At 34.4% G+C, this 26,214-nt stretch overlaps 1 protein-coding gene across 1 annotated transcript in view; it reads left to right on the top strand.

Moving 5' to 3' along the window:
• MAN2A1 (mannosidase alpha class 2A member 1) overlaps window positions 1–26,214 on the top strand; it is a 107,059-nt gene that overhangs the window by 58,826 nt on the left and 22,019 nt on the right. The window contains exons 13-18 of the mRNA XM_071448570.1: window positions 10,197–10,362; window positions 12,238–12,468; window positions 12,553–12,675; window positions 19,023–19,137; window positions 22,744–22,877; window positions 23,942–24,083. Coding sequence (XP_071304671.1) covers window positions 10,197–10,362; window positions 12,238–12,468; window positions 12,553–12,675; window positions 19,023–19,137; window positions 22,744–22,877; window positions 23,942–24,083 — 911 coding nt within the window. The remainder of the gene's footprint in view (window positions 1–10,196; window positions 10,363–12,237; window positions 12,469–12,552; window positions 12,676–19,022; window positions 19,138–22,743; window positions 22,878–23,941; window positions 24,084–26,214) is intronic.

Here is a 26,214-nt window from a genome sequence, read left to right as displayed (position 1 = left end):
TGGGAAGGAAAAGCCTGAGCTTGTTTTCAAAGCACAGAAAAGGATCATTATGAAGGAGCATGGTAGTGAATGGTTGAATACAGTTGAAAGATCTGCATTGTATGCATGTACTTGTTGAAGAAGTTTTGGAAATAGGATATACATATTTTCAGTATATTAGCACATTTGTGTATGATTTCTTTTTTTTCCAGGCACTGGCCCCTTCAGCCTTTTTACTGGAGTTACCTTGAGGCAGTATTGTAGTTAGTCCAAGGCTCTCAAGGCACAGACTGAAGTGATATGGAATACTTAAAAGTCTTTCTGCTCTTCTGAACCAGATTTTTTTTCCCTTCTAAATGCAGATTTATAAAGCCTGCACTACAAGAGGAACAAGGAAAGGATTTTAGTGAAGGTACTTCCTGATCCTGAAAAAGTCAGGGGGCTTCAAGCCCATCTTGGACCTCAGAACATCTCACAACTTTGTGGTAAAAGAAAAATTTAAAATAGTGCCTTTGGACTTAATCCTTTTATCCTTAATTGGAGAGTAGTTATGTGCTCCAGATTAGGATATATGTGCCACTACAATCCATCTAAATCATAGGAAGTATGTGTATCTGGCATATGTAGTAGGTACATAACATTTAAAAGTCTTGTCTTAGGTTGATGTTGATTCTTTTCGTGTTCTCAAAATATATAGTTCTTGCTGTGCTGTTGTCTGTGTTTTTTGTGAATGCTGTTTTCTTGAGGTTGTTCCATGGTTTGTTCTTGAGAAAGCCACACAAAGGTCCTGTTTCCTGTGAGAGTGGAAGGATGGATTGTGTGCCTGTTGTCTGCCTAATTCTGCGCCTTTTACATGAGCAATGGATATTATAAAGATTTCTCTGTAGAGTTATAAAGGAGAGAATTCATAGAAATGCATGTTGTTTTATTAATGAGTCTGAAGTTCAGATTTGGGGTTGTCATTAGGAAGGGTAATCCTACAGTGATTCTGAAATGTCAAGCTAAGATTATTTTTTTTTAAGCACAGAATCACTGTTTTTTTTATTTGTATGTTAACCAGAACTGTCAGACATTACTCCTTTTGGAAATAATATGTAATTTTAGCGTAGCTCTGTTTCTAAACTACATTTTCTTTTCAAATGCTGTTATAATTATGGCATTATATTGTGTTAGTTGCAAGTCTACTGAAGTAGATTCATGTGAATTTACTTATTTATTGGAAGTATCTCCTCATTTCTTGATGCCATCAGTTTAATAGTATAATGAAAAGCTGATCCCTGGATAATAGGTTCTGTTTCCACCTTTTTACACCTTATGAAAGTAACACAAATTTATGTTGTTTGCTGGTAATTTGAGGTTAAGATTACCATCCTATTAACTCTTATGAAGGTTATTATTCATAAGCTTCAAAAGATGTCTTATTTAAGAAAAAGGACATTTATTTATTCATATATTATAACATTTTATTATATATATTCAAGGTTAATATTCTACTCTACAATGAACAGATTAAATGGATTATAATTTGCTGCTTTGATGTAAAGTGATTTTCTTTTCTTGTTACATTTGTGATAGTATTGATGAACTTACGAGATGCTTATCTGAATGTGATATAGAGGAACATATTAGCATTTATTTAATTTTGTTAGGTAAACTGATAAATCTCCTTTGACTTTATCCAGTCAATTAAAAGACCCTTGGGGGAAGGTATTGGAATCTTCTTTTGGGGAAGAACCTGCTTTTCTCTGGCTTATTAGAAAGCTGTTTGTTTAACTTGATTTTTAATAAATCACCCATATTCCTACTGCTCCAGATTTTGTGTTTACATCTGACACTATGTCTGAGAGCATAGGTCCTAATCATAAACAAAAGACTTTTCAATTTAATTAAATGTCTAGGATTGTATAGTTATGCATGCAAATGGTTTCAATATCTACTGTATCTCAGAGGAGGTATGTTTAATCTCCAGAAACTATTGAAATTATTTTAATATTATTAGGCATTGATTAAGCACAATTCACTGTAGTTTCATATGTTGCTTTGACCTTAACTTTGTGCTACCTTCACTCAGTTAATAGACAGATTTATTGATTGCCCAGCTGTTTTCTAAATGTTCATTGATAAATGTTCATTGGTAAATGTTGGATATCATGTATTATTGAAATTAAATCCAATCTGAAAAATCTAAATCCAATCTAAATCCAAATTGAATCAGTCTGAGTAGGGTGGAATTTTTGTTGTGCAAAGCAAGGCCAAAAAACAAGTAAGGATTTCTTTAGGCAAGATATTAAAGTCACAAGTAATTTTCTGTCATGCTAACAGAGTAGAATGTAAATAGATTATAAAAGTGGATGTCATACTGGCAACAACCACTCTATATAGGATTAGTATTTAAAACTGTCTTGGTAAACTGGAGACATTATTTCATAATCAAAGAAGCAGGCAAGTGGAACTATTGCACATCACATTGAAAAGTAAGGTGTCGACTGACCAAATGTACATTAGTGAAGCAGAAGAAGACTGGGATGACAGAAGATGGCATTGATAGAGTTACTTGTATGGTATCAAAGCCAAGTTTGCTCTTGGATGATTTAAATGGAAATGTTTGTAAAATGCAGCGGAAATAGTGTGCTGTACTCAAGAGTTATGAAGGCTTCATCAAAAATATGGGGTGAGAAGTTGGAAAGAGTTAATAGGAAAGCAGGAGCACTAAGTCAAAGAAAGCACCCAAGAGGATCAAGAGCATCATCTATTTAGCTTGAAAAGACTGATAGTATGGAAGATAAGTCTATAAATGCATGCAGGTTTGTTACAAACAGTCATTGTACATACAATGGAAAATAGGAAGACATAATTGGAGAAAATGTTGTTTAAAATAACTAAAAATTTATTATTGTATTAGAAAAAACTGGTGCTTGAGCTGCAAAACAATATAGTCAGATTTGGACTTTTTCAAGAATAGCAACTACAGCATTTTTCAAAGTTTGCTCTTCTGATTTCTCATTTTGTCTAAGAGGTCAAGCTACAGCAACCTCCTAGTCCACAGGAGGTTTTGTTAGTATCTAGATTTTCCTTTGTCTCCTCAGTTTACTCTTGGGAGTCACAGTGGAAAAGGGGTACTTTGTAGTACCTAACATGATCTAAGGTTATAGAGCAGTGTTTTGTGCATAGACCTCTGTTTGACCAGGTGGAATAAGGAGAAAAAGGGACTGGTTTAAGACATGTAAGACCTTCCAGTGATCTTAAAGACTGCATGATGTTTGTATAAGAGCTGGTAGCTCTAATGAGAGAATATTTCTGCTTAAGAGTTGTGCACAAGCACAACAATTTATTGTTTATTGTACAGAAAAAAATGGAATTTTCTGGTCAAGACAAAAAGGTCTTTTCCTCTGACAAAAGTTATTTTGTCACTTGGCAAATCTGTTGTAAAAGCTGGGGTGTTCTTGTATCACTTTTGGTGAAAGACTGTCTGAGTGCTGGTATTTTAAGTGTTTTATGCATTAAATGTTTGCAGAATGATGTTTGTGGGGGTTGTTGAGGTCTTTTTTTGGTGATTTTTTAAAATTACTACTACCATAGATAGGTGAATTTCACATGTGGTGAGGAGTATTGAGCAGTGCAGTAACTACTAGTACTAACTGTGTAGATTGGTAGCAACAGATCAGTTCTCTGTAGGAACACAAAGGATCAAGAAATTTCCTCATACTGGAAAATCCTGCATTTTACCTTTACCTCTCTACACCCCTCCCTCTCCTCATTCCCCAGAAATTCTGTTTCTAAATCCCTAAATCCCTAACATCAGATTTCTGTAAATTAGTTGGTGTGATTTAACATAGGAAGTGTACTTCCCCTTCTGGAAAAGAACCCAGAAAAACCTCTGATGTATCAAATGGGTATTGCTGATTTTGTTTCCTTTTGAAATATGAACTAGGAAGAAAATTATTTTCATATTATTGGACAAGTCTCCATGCATATTTGTTCCAAAATATATTGAGTAATTCCTCAGGGGCTTATGAGTTTTTATCTCAAAATTAATTGACAAATTGATTTTGATACTTTTTGTTTCCTTTTTTTTTTAAGTAGTTTCCTACTGTTGAAAGAAGGTTGTGAATCAGATGTCACTGCTAATAACTCAAGGTGCACAGAGACATAAAGTTCAGTATTTGCAATAACATGCAGTAGAAGAAGTATAATTTGGGTGAAATCATGAGAATATTTTACATTTGAGAAATAAATATTAATTTCACAGAGGGGAAAATAAGGATAGTTTACCTGCTGAGTCAAATTTTCTTTGAAATTAGTACGAGTCAGACTCAAATACTTTCAGAAAGTGGAGCACATTGGTCACAAGATTTTCATGCATGAGGGTTTGAGTAACTTTGTACAAAACTTTCTCTGTTGCCTAAGTTTCTTAAAAAATGAATTTTTAATAGAACTGAAAAGTGTCTTGAAATGCTGTGAAACACACAGCTTCTGAAGCCCAATTTAGTAACTGATAGAAAAGCTGTAGGAAAAAAACCATTAATCTGCTGCCAAGGAGAGTGTCACAATCATGAGGCTGCACAGTTGGCTTTTGATGAGTTTTGTTCCTAAAGGAATATTAAGAACAGAACATGGATTGAGATATTGGAAAATGTCTAATTTCTGTATAACCAGAGGAGCACTATGAACAGATAATGTCCCGAAGATTATATATATGGCATTTATTTCCAGAACAATTATTTTATAGGCTCTATAATTATATTTTATGGGTCATCTTTAGTAATTCCTAGCAGAAAAGCATAAAAAATGGATGAGGAGACCTGTACTTAAAATGTCATGTTATTCATACTCTTGACTGAGGAGGCCTTGACCCTTACATGAGGGACCATTAGAGTTTTGAAAAGAGCTAGGTAAATACTTGAATACTTGACTTTTTTTTTTTTTTTTTTTTTTTTAACCTACCAGTTGGAGTAAGTATTCAGTAGAGTTTTCCTTCTTAAGAAAAGGGAATGGTTAATGTTAGGTTTTATTCTATGTTTTTCCCAGTGGTCCCTCTACAGCAAGGAGAGAGCTTTATAAATAACAGGGGAGTAATTTTTATGCTCAAGTTACTTATGGTTTTATTCTGTACTTTTTAAAAAAAGAGGAAAAAAGTATCTTGATGTTTTCTTGGGCTTCAATGCAAGAATAACAGTAGTCTTTTCTTCAGGGGAGGTTGTACATATTTGCACAATGAACAGATAAATGTCTGGTTCAAATAGATGGTCTGGATTCTTTTCCTGCCGTGTACCTCCATCCCCAAAGACATGCATCTGTGTAATGGCAATTCATTAGAGTTTCTTAGGATTCTCATTTTCTTGGACTTTTGGGAGCTTTTTTTTTGAAATTCTGCCGTACATCAGAAGTCTTGTGGTTTTGATTTTTTTAATGGTATTTTTGGAAGCTAGCATGGGAAGCAGTGCTTTATGTAGTTTAAATATTAAATCTGAGTTTGTTTCTACCTTATATACATCAGTGTTCAGTAATTAAATGTTACTGCCTACTGACTTCTCCCAGTTTCAAAGCAATTTTTTCTTGCAATTTTGAGATGTGAGACAGTTTTGATTCTATTACCCAGTGAGATTATTTTTTTTTTAGAGAATTTCAGTGTTGTTTACAATTTTAAAGTTCTATCAAAGTCCATCAAGAGTCAAGAACTCAGGATACATTTCTAGCTGAATTATGGTTTCTAACCCAACAGCCTCTCTGGTGACTATTGACATATGTAGTTACTTAAATTCCTTTTCTCTATAGCATAAAGCCTTCAAATCTGTTTTCATTACTCCTCTCTTGTTCCTTTCAGAACTCACATGCATCTGTTTGTTCTCTTCTGTTCTTCACTGGACGACCACAGATATAGTATATAATTTAGCTTCATGGCTCGTATCTTTTCTCAGATTTGGGTGTACTTGTTGCATTTTTTTCACCACTTAGGTGGTTTTTACCTTGGCCTTTATAGGAGAAGAGTGAAAGAAACTAATCAGCTTTGAAGGTTTTGTTTGTGTAACTTTGCATTAAAATTGTGCTTATGGGTCCAAAGAACTGACTCTGATGAAGCCATTTATAATGGGAAATGCTCCTATCCATCTCAGAAAGTTTGCTGTAGAAATTTTAGTAAAATTGGTCAGTCTGAGCTAGAGGTCCTCAAGGAATTGGTTCTCCAGATGTATTTGAATAAAGTTACTCTGCTGGACAGTGAACACTGTTGTCTTGAACTGTAAATCCCATGTGCCTTGAAAGGTGGTTTTTGAATAAGCCCTTATCACTTACGATGCTCTGATATTTACTAGTAGTGAGTTGTGGTTTCTCACCGTCGTTGAATGCATCCCTTATGAAGGAAGGATGAATGAACTTCAAAAGGAAGTCCTAACTATGGGGTGTTGCAGGTGTTATCAGTAAATGTATGTATCAACATATATGCCTATATGTTTTTGCATATTGGAGAAACAGAAAACAGTGATTTTTGAAATACTGAAGCTCTTCTGTTTGAACTGTATGAAGAAATATTATTTTACAAGGCAGAGATTAGAGTTGTTAGAGATCTAAATAAATAATCTTTATTCATATTTTTGTCTGTAAATATAGCTACAGCAGTTGGCATATTTTCTTAATTTAAAAATGAAAGTATTTAAAGTAAGAAGCAGTGGGGTGGGAGGCGAGGGGTGTGTTCCAGCGCTTGCTGAAAATGTTCCACAATGAGTTAAATCTTGTACTACAGTAAAATCTGGTCAAAATGTTCTTGTATGAAAACATTTAATAGAGTTTATTAATGTTGTTAATATTAGATTATCTAGGGAAAGTGGTCATGCTTCTATGACTAAAAGACACCTGTTTGGAATTTCAGAGACCCAAAAAAGTATGGGAGTAAAAGAATTCAAGGTATATATTTCTAAAACTGTCTGAAAAGTTGTCAGGATTTGCTTTTCTTAAATTTCAAATATTTGTGACGCATCCAATTTAGGATTAAGATCTACAATAACTTCTCCTTTTCGAATGGGCTGGGAGCAGTTAACTCCTGCTCGCAGTGCAGAGGTGAAATGCATGGTCTCCGTGTGAGTGGTTTAGTCATGGTTTTTGTACCAATGCAGTTTATTTTAGCATAGTTTTAGCATTATTAGATTTCCTGAATAAACAAAATAAATTATTGCTGACTCTTGGTGCTTCTAAAGTAAAATATTTCAGATAAAATTTTTCATATTAATTTTTACTGATAACCCTTAAAACCCTTCACTCTTTAACTGAATGAAAGATGTAAACTTAATTTTTTTATTGGTGTTGTTGCCGAAGACCAGTTACCTGAATAATGAAAAGAAAATATTTGCTTGCTTTTTTTGAAAGACAGTAATATTCATGTTTTTGCCTTAAGATAAGGAATAGAAAACTTTAAATATTATCAAGTTGCTTCTCTCTGTAATGCAACCACAGTGCATTAATACATACAACTTTTTTGTGAGACAGTCTTTGCAATTATACAGTTTAATTGAGGTGTAGATCTTTTTTTTCAAATAAAATCTAAAATTTTTATAGTGGGATATTGTTTAAGGGTGGGAGCTGAATAGTACTGCTGAGGTAATCTAATTTAATTACATTAGTCAGTGCTTTTGTATATGCACAAGAATTATGTCTTGCTTTCTATAACTACTATACAAAAGTCCTCTTGAAATAGTATGTTAAAACAAAATATTAGTATTTAGTCAAAACTCCTTTATTTTAAGTGCTGAAAATCTACTCTGTCATTGCTAGCCTCCTCTATCTTATTACTCTACACACACATAATGAACTTAAAATTCACTGATTCAAGAAGTTAAAAAATGTATATATTTTGATACAACAATAGATTTGTTTAATACAAATACAATTTTTTAAAAAAATAGCCTGAAGAAATATAATAATAATACAGCAGTTCATAAAACGGAAGGTTATGTTTACATTTTGCTATAGGTAAATATGTCATGCAACTAATTAAAGTTGTGAAATATGTTTGTAGCTATGGGAAGGTGAACAAAGTTTCTGGAAATATATTTTGCAGTAATATGTTCTTTGCTTGGCAGATAATTTAAATTTAATGACGATGTGTAGCATTACTGAAAAAATTATATGCATAAGGTCTCCTTTTACCTGGAAGCATAGGAATTGAGGAATTAAATTTTATAAAAAGAATAAAGAAAAAAATATGTGGTCTATTGATGGATGAGAATGAGGATTTATTTTGAGCTTTGGTGTTCAATCATCTCTCAACCTGTATTGTTTCTGACAGAGTTCTTAACACTCTTTTTTCACAGTACATGAGGAGTTCTTAAAAATTTTGATATAATTTCTATTCTCTTCCTAATTTGTATTGGGTTGAGACTGAGAGCAGGGTTGGTTTAGCTAGGTTTTTTGATTCCACTAATGTCATTAAAAAAAACCCAAAACAAACCAACAAAAACACCTATTGAGATTAACCGTGAGAAAGGAGACAGCTCCACATAAGCAGAAGTGTAAATTGCCCTACCCAAGTCTAGGGGAGGTTTTTAGAGAGTCTTGCACAAGTTCTTAAAGACTCTGAAAGCTAACCCAGAATAAGGTTAACTATTATATTGTCTGGTAATCTAGGAGTCTTCAGCATGAAACAGGGCAAAAGAAAGCATCCAAAGGCATTTTTGGTTGTGATCACAAATGCACGTTGAATATCATTGGTATACTTAGAAATCATGATTGAAGCAATACTTCAGGACAGGACTTTAAGGAGTTAAAAGGAAAATATTTTTTTATGGAAAGCTCATTTGATATATGGCAAGTCATCCAAAAGTTCTTGATATAAAAAGCTAATAAAGCCTCTGATTTTGTTTATTCAACTAATGAGAAGTTGGAGTTGACCTTTCATTTCATACTGATTGTGAGGTAATAAGGTAGTAGTGAAGCACTGAGAAATTTACAAGCAAGTTTGATGCAGGCAAACAAAGGAAGCCAGTAGGAAGATAAGGGGGAAATGGTGGCCTGGTCAGGATTCTGAATGAGATTTGTAGATTGGATGGATGGAGACAATTCTAGGTGAAATGGTTTGGTCTGTGAAGGGGTAATTGAATTTGAGGTTTAAGATGTGAAAGCAAAAGAAATAAAACCATGGACAAAACCCTGAAGAATCTGCATAGAAAACACAGAGCAGAGAAGGAGAATCTACTTAGAAGAAATATGGAAGGAGTGATTTGATAAGTAAACAATGGATCTCATGGGAACTGATGTAAAATCAGATCTCATGAAGAAGTAAACTGCTTTACAGTGAGGAGTGTTAAGGAGGTTGGAGATTGAGTATTGGTTCTGCTGTGTATAGTTAAGAAGACACCAGAAGTTTTGGCAAGAGCAGTTTTTGTTTTAAAAGACTTCTTCTAAAGGATGACACAAACAGAGGGAAACTTCAGGGAACAGCTGTAAATACTGCATTCTTTGAGCTTGTCAGTGAAAAGACAAGAAGTACGATGATAGTCCTACAGATGCATGAAACAAAAATGTTCTAGTATAGTTCTGTTTTTCTATACCTTACAACACATGAACCTGTAATAATAATAAAAAATATATGGGCTAATAAAGTCAGTCTTCAGCTCAGGGCTGATTCTTTTGGTTAATAGCATAATCTGTGTTCAAATGGAACACTATGGAAAAAATAGTCATTCCATATGTACCTATTAAGAAGATATGCAAAGAGTTGCCATAGCGAACGATGCTAAATTATAATTTTAATAATTTTGTACTTTACCTTTTAGGAGAGAGAAACTAGCTCCTTTAGTGAATATATGTGTAGAACCAGTTTTCTTCCCTCATTTTTTCTAAGCTGTGTTAAAAAGATGCTATTGTGGATGAGAGCTTGATAGTTCAGCCTGAAAAATACATTTAAAATGCCCTTAAGTATCTTGATTGTGCTTGCAACTGTTAATAGCAATTCTTTAGCAATTATAATGGGAAATAGATGTATTTTTTGTAAGGAATTTTCAAAATTTCTTCGACAAATAATAGCATTAAGAAAAGATCTGCACATAATTGATGTTAAATATCCATTGTTTCTTGGTTATGTTTTGTATATTTATTTGTTGTGGTACGTACCTGTTGTTCTAACATTGTTTTAATCCTCTGTATGTAAAATTTGTGTGCGGTAACATTAAACCTGAAGGAAGAAGCTTGGTTGCAAAAAAAAAATTTAGTAAATATGTTTTTTTCAGATACCTTTTGATACATAATCCTACGGAACAAGAGCGATTTTCAGTGGTTTCTGTCAATGTGAATTCACCCAGAGTTAAATTATTGTCTCCTTTGGGAAAACCTGTTAATGTCCAGATTAGTGCTGTTTGGGATGGAGCAACTACAGTATCACATGAAGCTTATCAGGTACCCCTACTTTAAGTAAAAAACATTAAAATATGGTTTTTTATATATATTGTAGCTTCATAGTTGAAGGAAATGGAAAGTGTACTTATATATTGGGAATTCTATTCTCTGTAGACAGTACTATTAATTCAGTAATTTTAAATTAAAAAAACCCCAACAAATAAAACCCAAAACAACAACAAAAACCCCCTAAAACTCAACATACATGTGTTTAGCATTAATGTTTCTTAAACTGATAAGCTGTTAAAAATTTGAGATATAATTTGCTGCATTTAAAGGATCAGTTTCAGCTGCATGACTGGAAAATACTGGATGTGTGTCTTTTCCCCTCACTTTCTCAATTGAGCTGCTTCTTCCTTCAAGTGCCAATCTGTACACACAGTCACACACGTCTGTATGTTCTCAAGCATTCCAGCTGGAACATGAAATGGCTTTTCTTGTACATGAAATGGCTTAAGCATTTACATTTAGATGTCCTCTTCCCTTCCAAATACTTAAGCTGGGCAAATATCTTCAAGCCCACCTCCTGTTTTTTGTTTGAAACAAAACTTCTAAGAATTTTTGAGTTGTACATCATTATAGAAGATTGTCCTAGATGATCACATCACATATTAGAAATTTATTTCATTAAATTTTAATGAAATTGTAATGGTGTCTGACTGCAGTAGTAACACAGTATTGCTTTCAGGCTTATGTTTTGATTCCTTTTGACATAGGAACTTGGTTCAGGATAATATTTCTGTGAAGCTAATTCAATAACTGTCTCTCAGCCGTGTTCCAAAGGGATAATTATTATGGGTAAACCTTGCTAAGCAGCTCAACCCCACACACTTCCTCGCTCACTGACCCAGTGGGGTGGAGGAAAAGGTTGGATGGGCAATGGTGAGAAAGCTTGTGGTTAAAGCTGAAGCTGTGCACACAAGCAAAGAAAAACAAGGAATTCATTCCCTGTGTCCCAAGGCTGGGGAGGTGGTCAGCCATCCCCAGCAGAGCAGGGCTCCATCACAGTGACTTGGGAAGACAAACACCATCACTCCAAACATTCCCCTTTCCTTTTTCTTCTCACAGTTTTTATTGCTGAGCATCATGTCACATGATGGGTCTGGAATATCCCTCTGGTCAGTTGGGGTCAGTTGTCCTGGCTGTGTCCCCTCCCAACTCCTTGTGCTCCCTCAGCCTCCTCCTTGGTGGAGAGCAGAAAGGGCCCTGATGCTGCATAAGCCCTGCTCAGCTGTAGCTGAGATATTTATCTCTGTGTTATCAAAGTGGTTAATACTGAAACCAAGCACCAAAAGTGCTGCTATGAAGAAATTTAAGTTTATCCTAGCCAAAACCAGCACAATAATTAGTACTTTTATTGCTTGAAGAAGAGGAAGTGAAATTACTTGTCTGGACTTCAAATTCTAAACAAATTGCTTTGGAGATGTACCTTGTATACTACTCTTCTATGCAGATTATAGCTTCTAAATAAAGAGACTGAAAATGAGACACTTGCTTTATACTTAGTTATTTAAATTCATGCATTTTTAAATTTAAATTTCAAAATCAAGGGATAAGTAGAGTCTGTGTGCACTTGATCCAGTACACATGCATGTACAATGAAAAGCAAATATACTCAGTACTGCATATCACAACAAACATTCTTAAGAAGATTCAAAATTGTTACTGCATTAATATAATGGTAATCTTGATGCTAAGCAAATTAGTCATGCAGATATTTTTGTTTGTTAATTCTTCATATTTATTTATGGACTATGGGAAAACTCAGCCATCCTAAAATTATTCAAGCAAAAGTAGTTGCTCTGCACATAAATTTAGTATAAAAAGTTGATATTCTGCTATTTTTAGTAATGACTACTTATTTGCTCCTAACAGATGTCTTTTGTGGCACATCTGCCACCTCTTGGGATTGGAGTTTACCAGCTTCTGGAGGATGAGAGTTCAGAAGCAGTTTTAGCTGACTATAACATATATGTAAGGAATAGCAGACAGGAGAAGTCAGACGGAGTTTTCAAGATAAAAGAGATGCAGCATTCTGTGGATAATATAATCTTAGAAAATGCGTACATGAAACTATGGTTTTCTGGAATGTCTGGATTACTGGAGGTATGTTATATTTTATTTCAAAACACTATATTTTACTTTTTTGTGCTGCTTATGGAAACCTAACATGAACCTCTGTCCTTTTAGAAAATAAACACCAAGGAAGATGGTAAAAGTCATCAAATGAAGGTGGAGTTTGCTTGGTATGGAACTACCAGTAACCGAGATAAAAGTGGAGCTTATCTCTTCTTACCAGATGGAGATGCCAAGGTAAACTTTCTGTTTACAAAGAAATTCTTATCTTGAAGTACCTTGAAGTGTTTGGCAGATACAGATTGGAAGAGCTAGTTGTCCCTAAAACTGGAATAAAAGCTGTGTGGCTAGGCATAATGACATGGGCTATTGAAATGATTGGCAGAAGTTCATACTTCCTAACCCTACATAAGAGTAAAAACACAATAGAAATTTGAAAATGTGAAAATCTAGAGAATATTTATGATTCCCCCTGCAAAAAATTAAGATGTGATCCTTTCCAGAAATCCAGTGAGATGTGACCATTCATTATCGATGAAATAAGTTAATTTTTACTTTCTATGATGAAAATGTGGATTGATTCATTTCTACATCTTCACTTTTCTGATTTTTTTTTTAAATTGTGAATGTGTTGCTTTTGGTTCAGAGCTACTTTTTAAGCTGATATTGGCATACTTAATTAAGATACTGACTCCCAGTTGATGACAGAATAGTAAGGAACTGTTCTGATTTAGTTCTCTAGGGTTATCTGTATTTTTAGCTGTGTAATTATTGGAGAGAAACAGCATACTCCTATTAGTTTTCAAATTGGAATTTGGGAAATGGCAGTGTCTTACAGTGATTTCATTACCATATGGAGTCTACTACTTCCCTTTTGGAACAGGAAGGGTGATATTTTAGAAAGCAAAAGTTAAAATAATAAACATTTATGAAGCTAGCTAGTTGCCAGTATGTTTCTTCTGAGTTTCTCTTGTGTAAACTCAAGTTGCAGACATAAGGCAAATGAAGAGCTCTATGCTTACCATTTTAGGAAATATACAAGAGTAATCATTCTACTTTTTTTGGTGGGAGGGAAAGATGTTTGGCTTTCTTTGTGTTTTCTTTTTTTCTTTTCCTATTTCCCCCTTTTATATGTGTAAATCAATCTGAGAGGAAGCAGAACAGTTTCCTTTACTTTTGGCAATCTTTCCTAGAAGCACACCTTTTGAGGTCTGTGATTTGACAGGTTTAGTATATTTAGTCCCTTAGTAATTTACTTCAGATATGTTCATCAGGGTTTCCTTATCCTTCATTTCATATGCCATTTCATATTTCTTTTTTTTATTGTGTTTTTATCTGTGAATACTTGAACAATATCACTTAGGGTTTTTAATTTTTACCTTTCACTAGCTGCATGGTCACACTTTAATTTCATTTTATATTCTAATTCATCTTTGACTTATTATTATTTAAAAATAATCACTAAATGTAGCAGTTATGTAATTTTAACTATACATTTAAGTAATTTGCTTTATGAAAATAATCTGGACAAATTGAGGTAGCAAAATGTTATGGTTTAAACAGAAAAAGTCTGTCACATGTCTGCAAGCACAATTAGAAAAGAAAAATGAAATTAAACTGCATTTTAAGTTAACATTAAAAGGATGCTGTTCAACTTTTGTAACATTTTATACAATTAAAATTGAGTGGTTATACTTCGGAAAATTCTGCTTCAGTAATATTTTGCTTCACCATAAGGCTCATTTGGCTTGCATTTTAATAACACTAATTAAATTGTCCCACTGGGAATAACAGAGTAATTCTATAGTGGTTTCTAAACCAGTTTGAGCTAATGCTTTCTGTCTTAAAAGAAATGCCATCTGTTCAAGGTTCTTAGTGTAATGTGGATTGACTAACTTTCGAAGTCCATGTGTGAATTGGCAATAGGATAGATGGCAGGCAGTTTTCTTGATTTTTGGCTAGGTGTTTTATTGTTTTGATTTTTTTCTTACACCGTTTACCCTATGTTTTTTAGCAAAAATTGCAAAGAATAATTGCTTTTTATGTTGGACTATTTTCCTTTGGTATACTCAGAAATTATTTTGCTTTGTCTGTTTTAATAATTTATCTAGCCATATTGCTGAACTACAACGGTGCAAAGTCCAGAACAGAGGCACAGAGTGGGGGCTCCATCCTGCAGGTCTAGAGAGATAGGACAGTCCCCCACCATGCCTTTGTTTTTGCTGCAAAATCAAAACAGAAAGCAAAGCACCAGTGAAAAAGGCAGCATCTTAATTTTTTTAAATGGCAGTGAAGTGTTTGACTGATTGACAGTGTTAATGAAGTTTGGAAGCAAGGGATTTCCTTGGGCCTCACAATAAATATAATGTCCTGTTCATGAGGAGAAAACATGTTTTTTAGTTCCTGTGCCTTTGTGAAGAATGCCCAACTTGGTTTTTTGTAGATCAGTGGGAAAAAACCTCACAGTATTCAATAAACTTTGAAACAGTTATATGTCTGTATTTTCTTCTGTATATTCAAGACAAGTCAATATGTGATGATTTCTTACTAGCCCTGCTTCTTATCAATAGGGAATAGAGCAAAGCAGTTTTTTCCAAAGCATCAGATACTAAATGTTTGTGGGATCAATGTGAGTAGTTGAATTTTTTGTTTTACAAATAATTTTTTTCAGTATCAAAGTGATGGTTTTTGGTATACCTGGACTAGGAAATTTTGATTCTCCCTCAGGCAGCTGGTTCTGTGATTCTGTGTATGTACTAGTTCCCACAGGTACTTAAACACTAACAGAATATGTAAGAAAACAGATTTTTCTTTTTTCCCCTTGCAGGATCTCTCGTGCTAGAGCTGAAATACATGATATTATCTCAGTGTAACCTCAAACCCTGCCAAATAAGGGGCAACTTGCTATTGAGAAACACTTTTTCCTGCAAGCTTTGTCCTGTGATTTTTCTTTTTTAAAATTTTAGATCAATCCAGAACATTTCATGTGTGGTTGAAAACTTTCCTCTTAGTTTTTTTGGCACCCAGACCAACAGTGTGCAGCACTACCAGAAGTTTCCTGGCCACTAAAATGGTTGGGAGTGCTTTACTTGTCTATAAGGGGAAAAGTTAATTGCCCATGCTTTGTGCCTCCAGGCTGCAATATACCATGCCATTTTCTATACAAACCAGTAAATATTTTGGTGAAGGTGTATCTCCAGTTATTTCCACCCTTTGGCACCTGTTTTGATGTTAAGTATTTTAATATACCTTAGGGATCTATGAGGTATTATTTTGTTCCAAGTATTCTCCCTTAAAATTCCTAGCTAGCTTCTCCCCAGGCCTTCTGCCCACTATAATTCCAAAAAAAGTTTGTCTTATTTCTCTTCGAGTACAGAAAAATGATTTCTGAACCCTTTGATCCACAGTTCTATTGTCCTGTTTCTGAAAAATGCTGATTTCCAGGCTCAACAGAAGCTGCTTCACTAGGCTGCTGGATCTTGTACAATGGAATTCATTCCACTGGAGCTGAGGGGAACAGATATTACAGCAGCTATTTAGTTTAACTCTCTAGAAAGTGGAGTCTTCAGGCTAGCCATTGGATATGAAAGCAACATATTTTTATTCCAATTCAAGGTGTGAGTCATCACAGTGTACTTGATTCTGGAAGGTCCTTTAGTCCATGATTGTTTACAAAGCAGACTTAACAATGGATTGAGACAAAGACTTTGTCAAATTAGTTTTGCAAATATCTATCATCGTTTGTTCTTTCCACATTGCCTTAGACTTTCATATCAAAAGTACCTTTGTATTTCAGATCCAGGACCAGGATCCTTTCACAGACCGGTGCATCTCACCAAGGATCTTTACAATGATACTAGTATAATTGCATATTCAATGCATAAAGATATTTTCCTGTTTAAAAGCAAAAGCCTGGTTAATTGAAGTGTTTTTCGTGAGGCAAACCTGGGCAATTATCTCTTTATAGGTTCTGAACTCTTGGTATTTTTCTTGGTAACTATCAACTAATCAAGTTCTAGGATTAGTGCTTTTCTAAGCACTAAATATGAATTTGAAGGCTTCCCTGTTCTATCACCACCATATTTTTACTTCATTTTTCCTGCTTGCCCATTAATCAGGGAACATCAGTTGTCCTTGAGAACTTGAGTATACATCATATTGCCACTGTTTCTATCAAAAAGAACTTGTCTGATCCCCAAAACTACGTGATACCATCTGCCTTTGTAAGCTACCTTCCTCTTTTGGGCCTTTTCTAGCATTGTGACTGAATTGGAGGCTTGCAAACTCAGTACATGTCCTAGCAAAATTAAGAACTATTATTTTTTAAAAATTTATTAGTTTAGGCAATATTTGCAAAATAACTGTTCCTTTTCCATCAGCCCATCTTTCTGTTTAGTTTGGAACAGTCTATAATAAGTTGCATTTATCTTTAGAAGAGGCGCTAATTTGGCTACATGTGCAGCCTGGAGCTTCAGGTGTGTGAACTTAATGTTTGTGGAAATATCCCAGAATCTGAGAGCTGATATATCCATCTCATTTCAGGTTTCTGTGTGTTTTGATAGCTGTTGTCAATATCATGCTCATGTTTTGTACTAAAAACTCAATGGAAAAGAGTTCCTCCAAATATTTGGGTTTAGGGTTTTTTTAAATTTTTAACTTTGGAAATTACTTCAGGTAATTTTTTCTAGCAAGTGCACAGTGTTTTATATTCCTGTCACTCACCCAGCATCTCTCCATTTTGCTGGCTAGCTCCAGCGAGAACGGAGCAAGAAAAACCCTTAAAAACTACACAAGACCATAAGATCTGTGTTACTTTGATAACAGAACATATCTGGCAGTCTGTTGTCCGTGCAAGTGACATTCTCCTAGGTCACAGGTCATTGGCTTGTCCTGATGACCTCTGGTTTCTCAGTTCCTTTCTGAGAGTTCCTTTAGGTGGTGTTTCAGTCTGTCTTTACTAGCTTGAGTATCTTCATGTTGCTCTGCCCTGCAGGGAGGATTTTGAAGGGTTTGATTACTCCACCATTTGTTTGGTCATCCAGTTCCTCCTCTGTGGGATTTTTAACTTCTAGAAGCCAGGTAGTCACCAATTAAATTAGTTTGTCTTCTTTGCTTATATGTGATAGAAAAGCAAATATCAGTCTCTTCTGCCAGAAGGGGAGAATTCAGGCTACAGTTATGGATATTGTCAGTTTTTAATGGAAATAAGAGGTTCTAACCTAAGATCTGGTCTTCAAATTTCTTTTATCTCAGTGTATTAGCTCATCTTTCTAATATGCCCCCTGAATGCCATAATCCTTCTGTGTTTCTCACCTAGCAAATGGATTTTGCATAACATAACATTTGTCTGTCTTATTGACAAGATGAGATCCTATGGAAGTATTCCATAATTTTTTCATGTGGACTATCAAGAAGTCTAAAACACTATTTTGAGGTTTTTTTATTGATTGACTGGATAAGATTTTCAGTAGGAAAAAGCCTTTTCTCCCTAAGACAAACAATCTTCTTAAAGCATAAGTAACTGTGATTTCTCTTCCAAACTCCTGTACAAAATATTCCTGCAGTTGATAACTGCAGAGTTGCCTCTTGTACCTCTGGCAAAGCTTTTATTAAAGAGTATTCTGCAGCTCTAAGAGTAAGTACATGAATACAGAAGGCGAGCTTTTCGCCCCGAAAGTCCCTTTCAGTTTTTTCTTTTATAAAATACTTCTTGAAATCTTCCCTCTTATACATACAGTTATATGCTCAAAGAATATTGGATATTTACCTGTACTTGCTCTTCTCTAGTGTGTTTTGTCTGTATGTATGTGAACTTGAGCCATCCATTTATTTCAGTCTGGGGATGAAACACACAGTTGGGATCAATGTTGTTTTTTTTAAAAAAGTCACTGTTTGCCTAGCCAAGACTCTAAATACTGTGACTACATGGAAAAATAATTTTCTTCATCTCTTTGGTTTGTTGTAAATATGCAAAATTTGTCCTAGTCTGTGGGAGCCATGAGTAGTAAGTCGCTGTCCTTATTGACATTTCATAATGATTCCCAGCCCTACCCTGCATTCCAGAGAGTTCCTCTGACAACTCTGTCTGTTTCTGATAAAGAAAAATCTTACTCTTCTATTTTCAAGGTATATACAAACTGATCTACACAGCAGAGTAGGGGAGGCTTTCCTTGTCCAGTGTGTACCACTGATGGAGGTAGTCAAACTACCTGCCCCAAATTTTGAAAGTACACTATTTAATTGATGGTTAGCAGTTATAATTTTTCTAGCAAAAGAGCTCAATCCAGATGCAGTATCAATATATTCATGTGCTTGTCTGTAGACTTGTATCGCTAAATCCTCATAAAATACTTGTGAGATGTGTAATGAGACTTAAACTAATTTTAGCTGAAGAGAATAAAGGACTCTGAAGAGAAGTTGCTGAGTTTCAGATTAGGAATAAATTTTAATCTCCAGTGTTTTAGATCTAGAATGGTTTAAAAAACCCACTATTTTAATATTTATTAAATACTTTAATTTATTGACAGTGCATTTATGAAAAACTTCCAAAATACTCACTCTGACTTTCTGTTTTCTTTTTGTAGCCTTATATTTTTACAGACCCACCTACCATAAGAGTTGCTCATGGAACAATTTTCTCAGAAGTTGTTTGTTTTTTTCACCACGTGACACATACCATGCGGCTGTATAAAGTGCAGGGTAAGAGTTGTGAAATTCTCTCTCTCTTGGCAGTTATTTTACATCACAATGATCTTGGATCCTACCTGCCTTTTTTATGTTTAAATTCACCTCTGCACTAGTGCAGAATTCATGAGACTGAGGTTATATTGACTCCAATACACTTTGCTCTGTGCACTGTGATTTCTCTCTGAGTATCATGCTAGACATTAAGCTGTTATACTTAAACTCAACTGATTTGTTAGAAATACCTCTTCAGACTTTACTGACTCATCTGAATGCTGTAACTAGCTACACATTTTGAAAATCAGAAAAAAAAATTTGAAATACCTTGGAGAGAATGTAAGAATATAGTTTCTTTCCTAGTTTCACATTTGCTGACAGAAATACAATATATATCAGTGACCTTAATAGAGAAGTCTGGTTTACTTCATAACTTTAGGCTTTACTTATTTATTACCTCCCTTTGTATGTCCTTTTTCTGCTTGGGAAAACTCATGACAGAATTTTCTATGTCTGTTGATAGACATCAGCACCAAACATCAACTTTTTGGCTCTTAGGACATAACATCATACCATTTTTCCTTTGTTTCCTTTAGATTTCTTTTTAAGTTGCTTGTTTCTCTACTGTTCAGCTACTGATTTCCAAGGAAATTTTAAGTAAACAATAATTTTGTAAACTCTGTACCCGTCCAAACTTGATGGAATTGGCCACTGAAAAATGTAAAAGACGGAGGAAATCATGGTGCAATTGTATACAATTACTTTCATATGAAAACTCAAGTTAACATTCTTAAGTGTATCTTCCTATAATTAAGAAACATACATTCATTATTTATATTTACTGGAATTATTCTGAAATAAAGAGGCACTGATTAATGTTTTCAGTTGAAGGAACTTACATGATTTGTATTACCAACTTTACTGTAGGAGTCAAAATTGTCTTCATGTTTTTAAAAATCCTATTTATCATATTTAATTATTTTTCCTAAACAACTTCTAAAAAAAAGTTATCAGTACTTTGAAAGTCTTGCTTGCTCTTCTCCTTCTTTCTTTTAGGTTTCAAAAATAGTAATGACATCATCTGTTTGATTTTTTTTTGTTTGTCTTTTGTTTTGTTTTAGTTCTAGTGTATTTGTTTTAGTTCTAGTGTAGTTCTAGTGTTTTTGATCTAGAAATAAAATTGATTCAGATGCTTCATTTTTGTGACATGTGTACATTGAAGTGTGAAGTTGCTGGAATTTATACATATGCCAAAAGCTTATCAGAATTGAGTTCCCAACTGATACAGTAATTCTGGATCAAACATTAACTCCTTAGGTACACAAGCCAAGAGTTTGCATTCATTGCTGAACATCCTGAAGAAACACAACTTATATTCAAGACTATATATATATATATCCTGTAGATTTGTTTTAGTGACAAATAGTTAAAATCATCTTATGATGAAAAAAGATACTTTGAGGTCAAGAGGTACCAGGTTGCCAAGATTGTGGAAAAAAAATTACATTCCTCTGTGAGTTTTAGTAAATTAAAATTGTCAGCAAGGGAAAAAGCCTGAAAAGCCTTTTTTTGGTTTTTTTTTTTTTTTTTTTTTTTTTTTTTTTTGTTAGGGAGAGGTTGTTATTTTAAAGTGGATTATTCTGTAATACTCCTTTTTCTTTAATTTGCTACTAAATACCTGCTAGAAGTATTTCAGTTCACAGAAAATGAGTTGTCAGTGAAAATCAATTGCTTGCCAATTCCTAACAGTTAAAGTTATCTTTCCTTGTGAGTGTACTGTCTACTTTTTTCCTTTGGTTTTTCTGACAATTCATCACAATGTTTCAACACTTACAACATTACAAATGTAATGTACATGGATAAGTCCTGTACCATGCTTCTACTTTGACAAGAAAAAATTATGCAAAATATATTTTATATATTGTGTGTTTGCTCTTTGGTGTGTTTTTATCTAAATTTCTTTAAGTGTTCTTTTTCAAAGTTTAAAATTTGATAGCTTTGCATCATTGTTTTGCTGAGCTCTATTTCCTTGGCTTTGTAATTTATAGTTATTAGCTATATTTTGTTTATATATTAGTTATTTATATAGCATTACTTCAATTAAAATAAGATATTTTGAAGTCTTACTAGACATGTACACTAACAAAGCATGTGGGAAAAAATCACTGTGTGTATAAATATATTTTGATTTCAAATCAGGATCTCATCTCCTGTTTTAACCTACCTCCCCTCCTTGCCAAGCGGTAGCAAGACTGATTGTGTGGCTAATACAGCTGTTGGATAGTACTCCCAACTCCTACATCTTCAGCAATTTTGGGGAAAATAGCTTTTACCACTTTTGGCTTTAAAATTCTGTTGATTTTGGGCAGAAAATACCCTGGGTTGACAACTCTGTTCAGTAATTGATCACCGAGTGATTTTTAAATTCTGCCATTGGCATCTGTTTTTCATATTAGCATGATTTGGTTAATCTTTTTATCAGAAGCTTGTCATACTTTATTCTCTTTATAGTGGTATTTTTATATACTCAAATTATGCAGTACAAAAATGATGACAGTCTAAAGTAAATGACTTTATTCTTCTTCAATGTACTCATGCTTTTAAATATTTGGGAAAAATACATGAAATATTTAGAAAATCTGTTACTGAGAGTATCAAAAGTGGAGCATAAAAATTCACATTTTCCAGAGTAGGTTTGGGAAAATAGAAGTAATTAGCTGAACCAAGTGTTTTTCATTTAGCACTAAAGTTTAATAGCCATTGGTAAATGTTAACATTTTAACAGTTGCTGTACTTCTGCAGGTGGCATTTAGATTTTAAAATAGATGTGGAAACAAATACATATGTGTTCTGCTTGGTGCAATTCTTTTTGCAATCATTAGTCCCATTAGATTACAGAAAAGGTAAAGTGGTGGTGCTGAATGATGGTATAATTCCACTCCAGACTGTGACTTGAACTGTTTGAAAAGGTCAGGTTATTATTAAAGGTATTTAATTTTCAGTACAAGGCACTTTAGGAAAAAAAAAAATCTCACCGAAAAACTTGTCTGACTTTTCAGACACCTAATCCATCTTTTAATAAATATGAAACTTTTCCCTGTCAACAAAATTTTTTGTCCTGCTTGTGGTTGTGTCAGTTCAAATATCTTAATACACTGTCCTTAAGGGAGACTCTCATTTGATTAAAGGAGCTGCTCAAAGTTTCCTGCTCAGTTGAACGGTTCTATCAAGAGTCTAGTGACTTCATTCTTGTCCGGGAATGGGGACAGCTGCTAAAGAGTGAAGGGGAGAAGTGACTGACCAGGTCTTGCGCTAGCATATTTATTTAAAGACAGTTCTCAACAGCTGCCTGTTGTTCCCTACTGGTTTGCTGGCACCCACAGTGGTTCTTACCATGTATTGCTCCTATTCCCCTTCAGTGCTCTCTTTCAGACTGTCTGTTCAATTTGTACCAAATTAGAAATATTGCTCTATCATCTGTTGCATAACTGTCTTCCAGTATCTGGTTAGGTATAAGAGAAAACAAAATCTAGATCACAATCTAGATCTGTGTCCTGGGAGCACAGTCATTCTTATACATGTGCAATCACTTTTAGAGATTTTAAATGTATCTTTTTCATGTAGGTTTGGAAGGTCAGTCTCTTGAAGTTTCCAATATTGTGGACATAAGAGGAGAATATAATCGCGAACTTGCAATGAGAATTTCATCTGACATAAACAGTCAAAACAGATTCTATACTGATCTTAATGGATATCAGGTAATTACCATCTTTTAATTGTAAAAGCTTAGGGTGTCAGGTTTTGACTGTCTAAATGTAAAGAGCTTATATTAAACAAACTCTCATGTTAAAGTACACTAATCATTTAAAAGGAGAAATGCTTTTTAAAAATGTACCTGTTATAAAATTTGATGTAGACCAGACTAAGAAGTAACTGTGTGCTAAGGAGTGCACTCCTTAACTGTGTTTAAGTAGTTTGTTGACTATTCCTTTAAGTTCTTTTTAAGAGAAGAGTTATACACAAGAAGTTATGACAAGTCACCATGTAGTTAGTTGCTTGTATATATGCATGACTTCTTTTCCTCTGCTTTGTTTATTTAGTTAAAGCCCACACCTAGTGAACAGCTGCTTACTGCTGTGTTGGAAATAAATGATGTATTTATTGATGTATAATGCCTTTTCTATTGGTAATACATCTGAGGAAAGGGCTATTGTCTTGAACTGTGCAGCACACACAAAAGAGAAAAATTGGTTTTCCTTACCTTTCTTGCTAAAAATAGTTTTGCAAATACAGGGAGACTATGACTCCTGAATAAAAGACTACTGGATTTCCAGTTACTGTACTACTGCATTTTGCTGGAGACAGTGAATACTTAAACATGAAAATAATTTTAATACTACTACTCATTTGTCATGTACCATTCAAGAATTTCAACGGCATTTCAATAAGTGCTCATTATAAACCAACAGTTCCTTTTCTGCTGCCTTAAATCTATTCACTGCTTGCTCTCTAGAGGAGAAAATTTTTTCTCTCATTTTATAACTGTGATTATTCCTTTTTATAGGTTGCCTTTTTGTAGGTTCCCTTGATGAATCTTTCATATTTTTTCTTAATATTGTTTGATCTAAAAGTACATTCTAGCTACCATTTCCAAGGTGGTAATTTTAGCCACAAATCTCAAAAAAGCTAAATAATACAGTTGAGTGAATGCTTTCGTGATGGCTGGTCTTCCAAAGCACATGGGATAAATGTCTGAAAATATCTTTGAAATTTAATTGCATAAAAAGAATGTATGTTTTTGAAGTTTGTGTTCATATTGCAGATCCAGCCTAGACAGACGATGAGCAAGTTGCCTCTTCAAGCAAATATCTATCCTATGACTACCATGGCTTACATCCAAGATGTTGGTGTTCGTTTGACACTTCATTCAGCTCAGTCTCTAGGTGTTGCAAGCTTGAAAAATGGTAAATATAAGATGAAAGATATGGCAAAGGTCTCTCCTTCATGATATTCTAAAATAGTTAATTCACGGATTACTATACTTACCTACAAGCATTTGAAGAGAGGAAATAAGTTTCTCTGATTCTGACAAGTTTCAGAGTATATCCATTACAGAGGAGGAAGAGGTTGGTCCCACATGAGATCCTGTCACCTTCAATGAAAGATCTCTCTCAAACTAGAGGAAGGGGAAAAAGATTGCAAAAAAGACTGCAAAGAAGGAGCAATAAATTGTCAGAACCAGCTATTGTTCACCCAAGAACTCTGGTGGAATGAAATAACAGAACTAAAGAGTTTATTCTTTTTCATACTGCTCTGGTAGGAGAGGACTTAAAAAGGATGCTGATCATGTTTCTTGTTCTGTTTGTTTGCTTTAGTGTAGGCAGCACTAGTCTTAAGGTATATACAGCACAGCCTAACTTCCCTGTCAAGGAAAAACAACAGCAGCTTTTTTGAAGATTAGTGTTAGTGAAATAAAGGATAAATATGACCCTGGGTAAGATTGAACATACTTCTGAAGCAAAATGATACCTCACAAATTTAATGGAGTACTTTGACAGAGGTGATGAATATGTTGACAAGAAAAATCAATTCATATTAAGAATTCCAAAAGAGACACAGTCTTGCTCCTTGGAGCAGAACAGGGTATGATGAATGGCCTGGAGGACTGAAAACAGAGGACAGTTAGTTATTCATTCTATCAGAATGGGAGAGGTATTAAAATAAAGCTAGTGGTAGTGGGCAAAATAAGGTATATAATTTATAACTTAATATGTATAATTTCTTGCTGTAATATATGTTGTCAATTTAAATTTATATGGTTTTGGACAGTAATGGAATGAATACTCAGAAAAGAAAGAGTCCATCAGAAACTGCACCAAAACCTACTTCACAGTTTCTTTTAAGAAAAATGTCATAAATGCTCTGTTCTTCCAAAAGGTGAATACCATGCTGGATTGGTGGCAGCATTAGCAAACCTAATTCACTTGAGGGCAGGAAATTAACACTGACCTGTACAGTGATGCTGTAATAAAACCACGGTGGAAAATATCAGCCTTCTGTTCCAAGTCTACCAGATACAAGACCCAAATCATTTTTTCATGCCTCCCCTTGCTGGAAACCCACTCCTATTGGCCTGATCCTGTGAATGACCCTGACACCATTGATGTTGTTAAGCACTCATTAAATGGGTATTGGAGACTTAATTAGTCTACAGAGGCTCTATTACCTGATAATAGTATCTGCATTTGTTTAAGAATCTTAGTCTCTGCATCACAAGATAATGCACCATCTAAATCCACAGACACTCCCACTTTCTGCCATTAAATTGGGGAAGTTAAGGCTAGCACTGTTCGACATTTTGCAGTTAAGCATCAGGGAGAAACTGACCTTCTGTGAGCACTTGTTTCAAATCTGTCAGAGGACATTATAAGCTTTTCACCTACTCCAGTTAAATAAAGGAGCAACAGATGTTTTCCATACCTGACATGATGCTGATTTCTTGACTGTTTCACTCTTTGACAAATTGTATTATGTAATTTAAGATACACCAACGTGAAATATTTACTCTGTGCCCACTAAGAAAAGCAGAGAATGAATTAATCTGATTTGTTATCATTAAGTAATATTTCATTAAGTTACTAATTGGCTACCTTGTCTTGAAGGCATGTTGGATTCCTCAAAAAAGAACAGAAATGAAGCTGAAGTTTCAGAGGTTGCAGAGTATCATATGCTTCATGACATTTTTTCTGAAGGTCTTTCAGGAACTCAGAGGGATCATGGAAGAAAATTCAAAAATCTTACAGTTTAGGCAAGCAAACCTAAGTAACCTAACCTCAGTAGCTGTGTGCCTTTGTGTCAGACAGGTGTCTCAAGGCATAACCCAACATCTGAAAGTTACATGCACAGTACTTTAGTTCAAAATAGCAGGCTTTTTCTTACTCATTGTCAGCTGATTTCTGTCCTGGATAGACAAATCTGTTTGTACTCAAGGGAAGGGAGGAACAAGTATTTGAGAAAATCAGGTAAGTGTTTGTAGAACACTAAAGTATAAAAAAGACTGCCTTAGTAAGCAGCCTTTTCTAGAAGCTTAAATTG

The sequence above is a fragment of the Agelaius tricolor genome, unplaced genomic scaffold (genome assembly GCF_023055355.1).
Source record: "Agelaius tricolor isolate 1412-34295 unplaced genomic scaffold, bAgeTri1.0.p SCAF_27, whole genome shotgun sequence".
Lineage (NCBI taxonomy): Eukaryota > Metazoa > Chordata > Aves > Passeriformes > Icteridae > Agelaius > Agelaius tricolor.
Note: the sequence above shows the minus strand (reverse complement) of the source record. Positions and strands in the feature narration are given on the sequence as shown.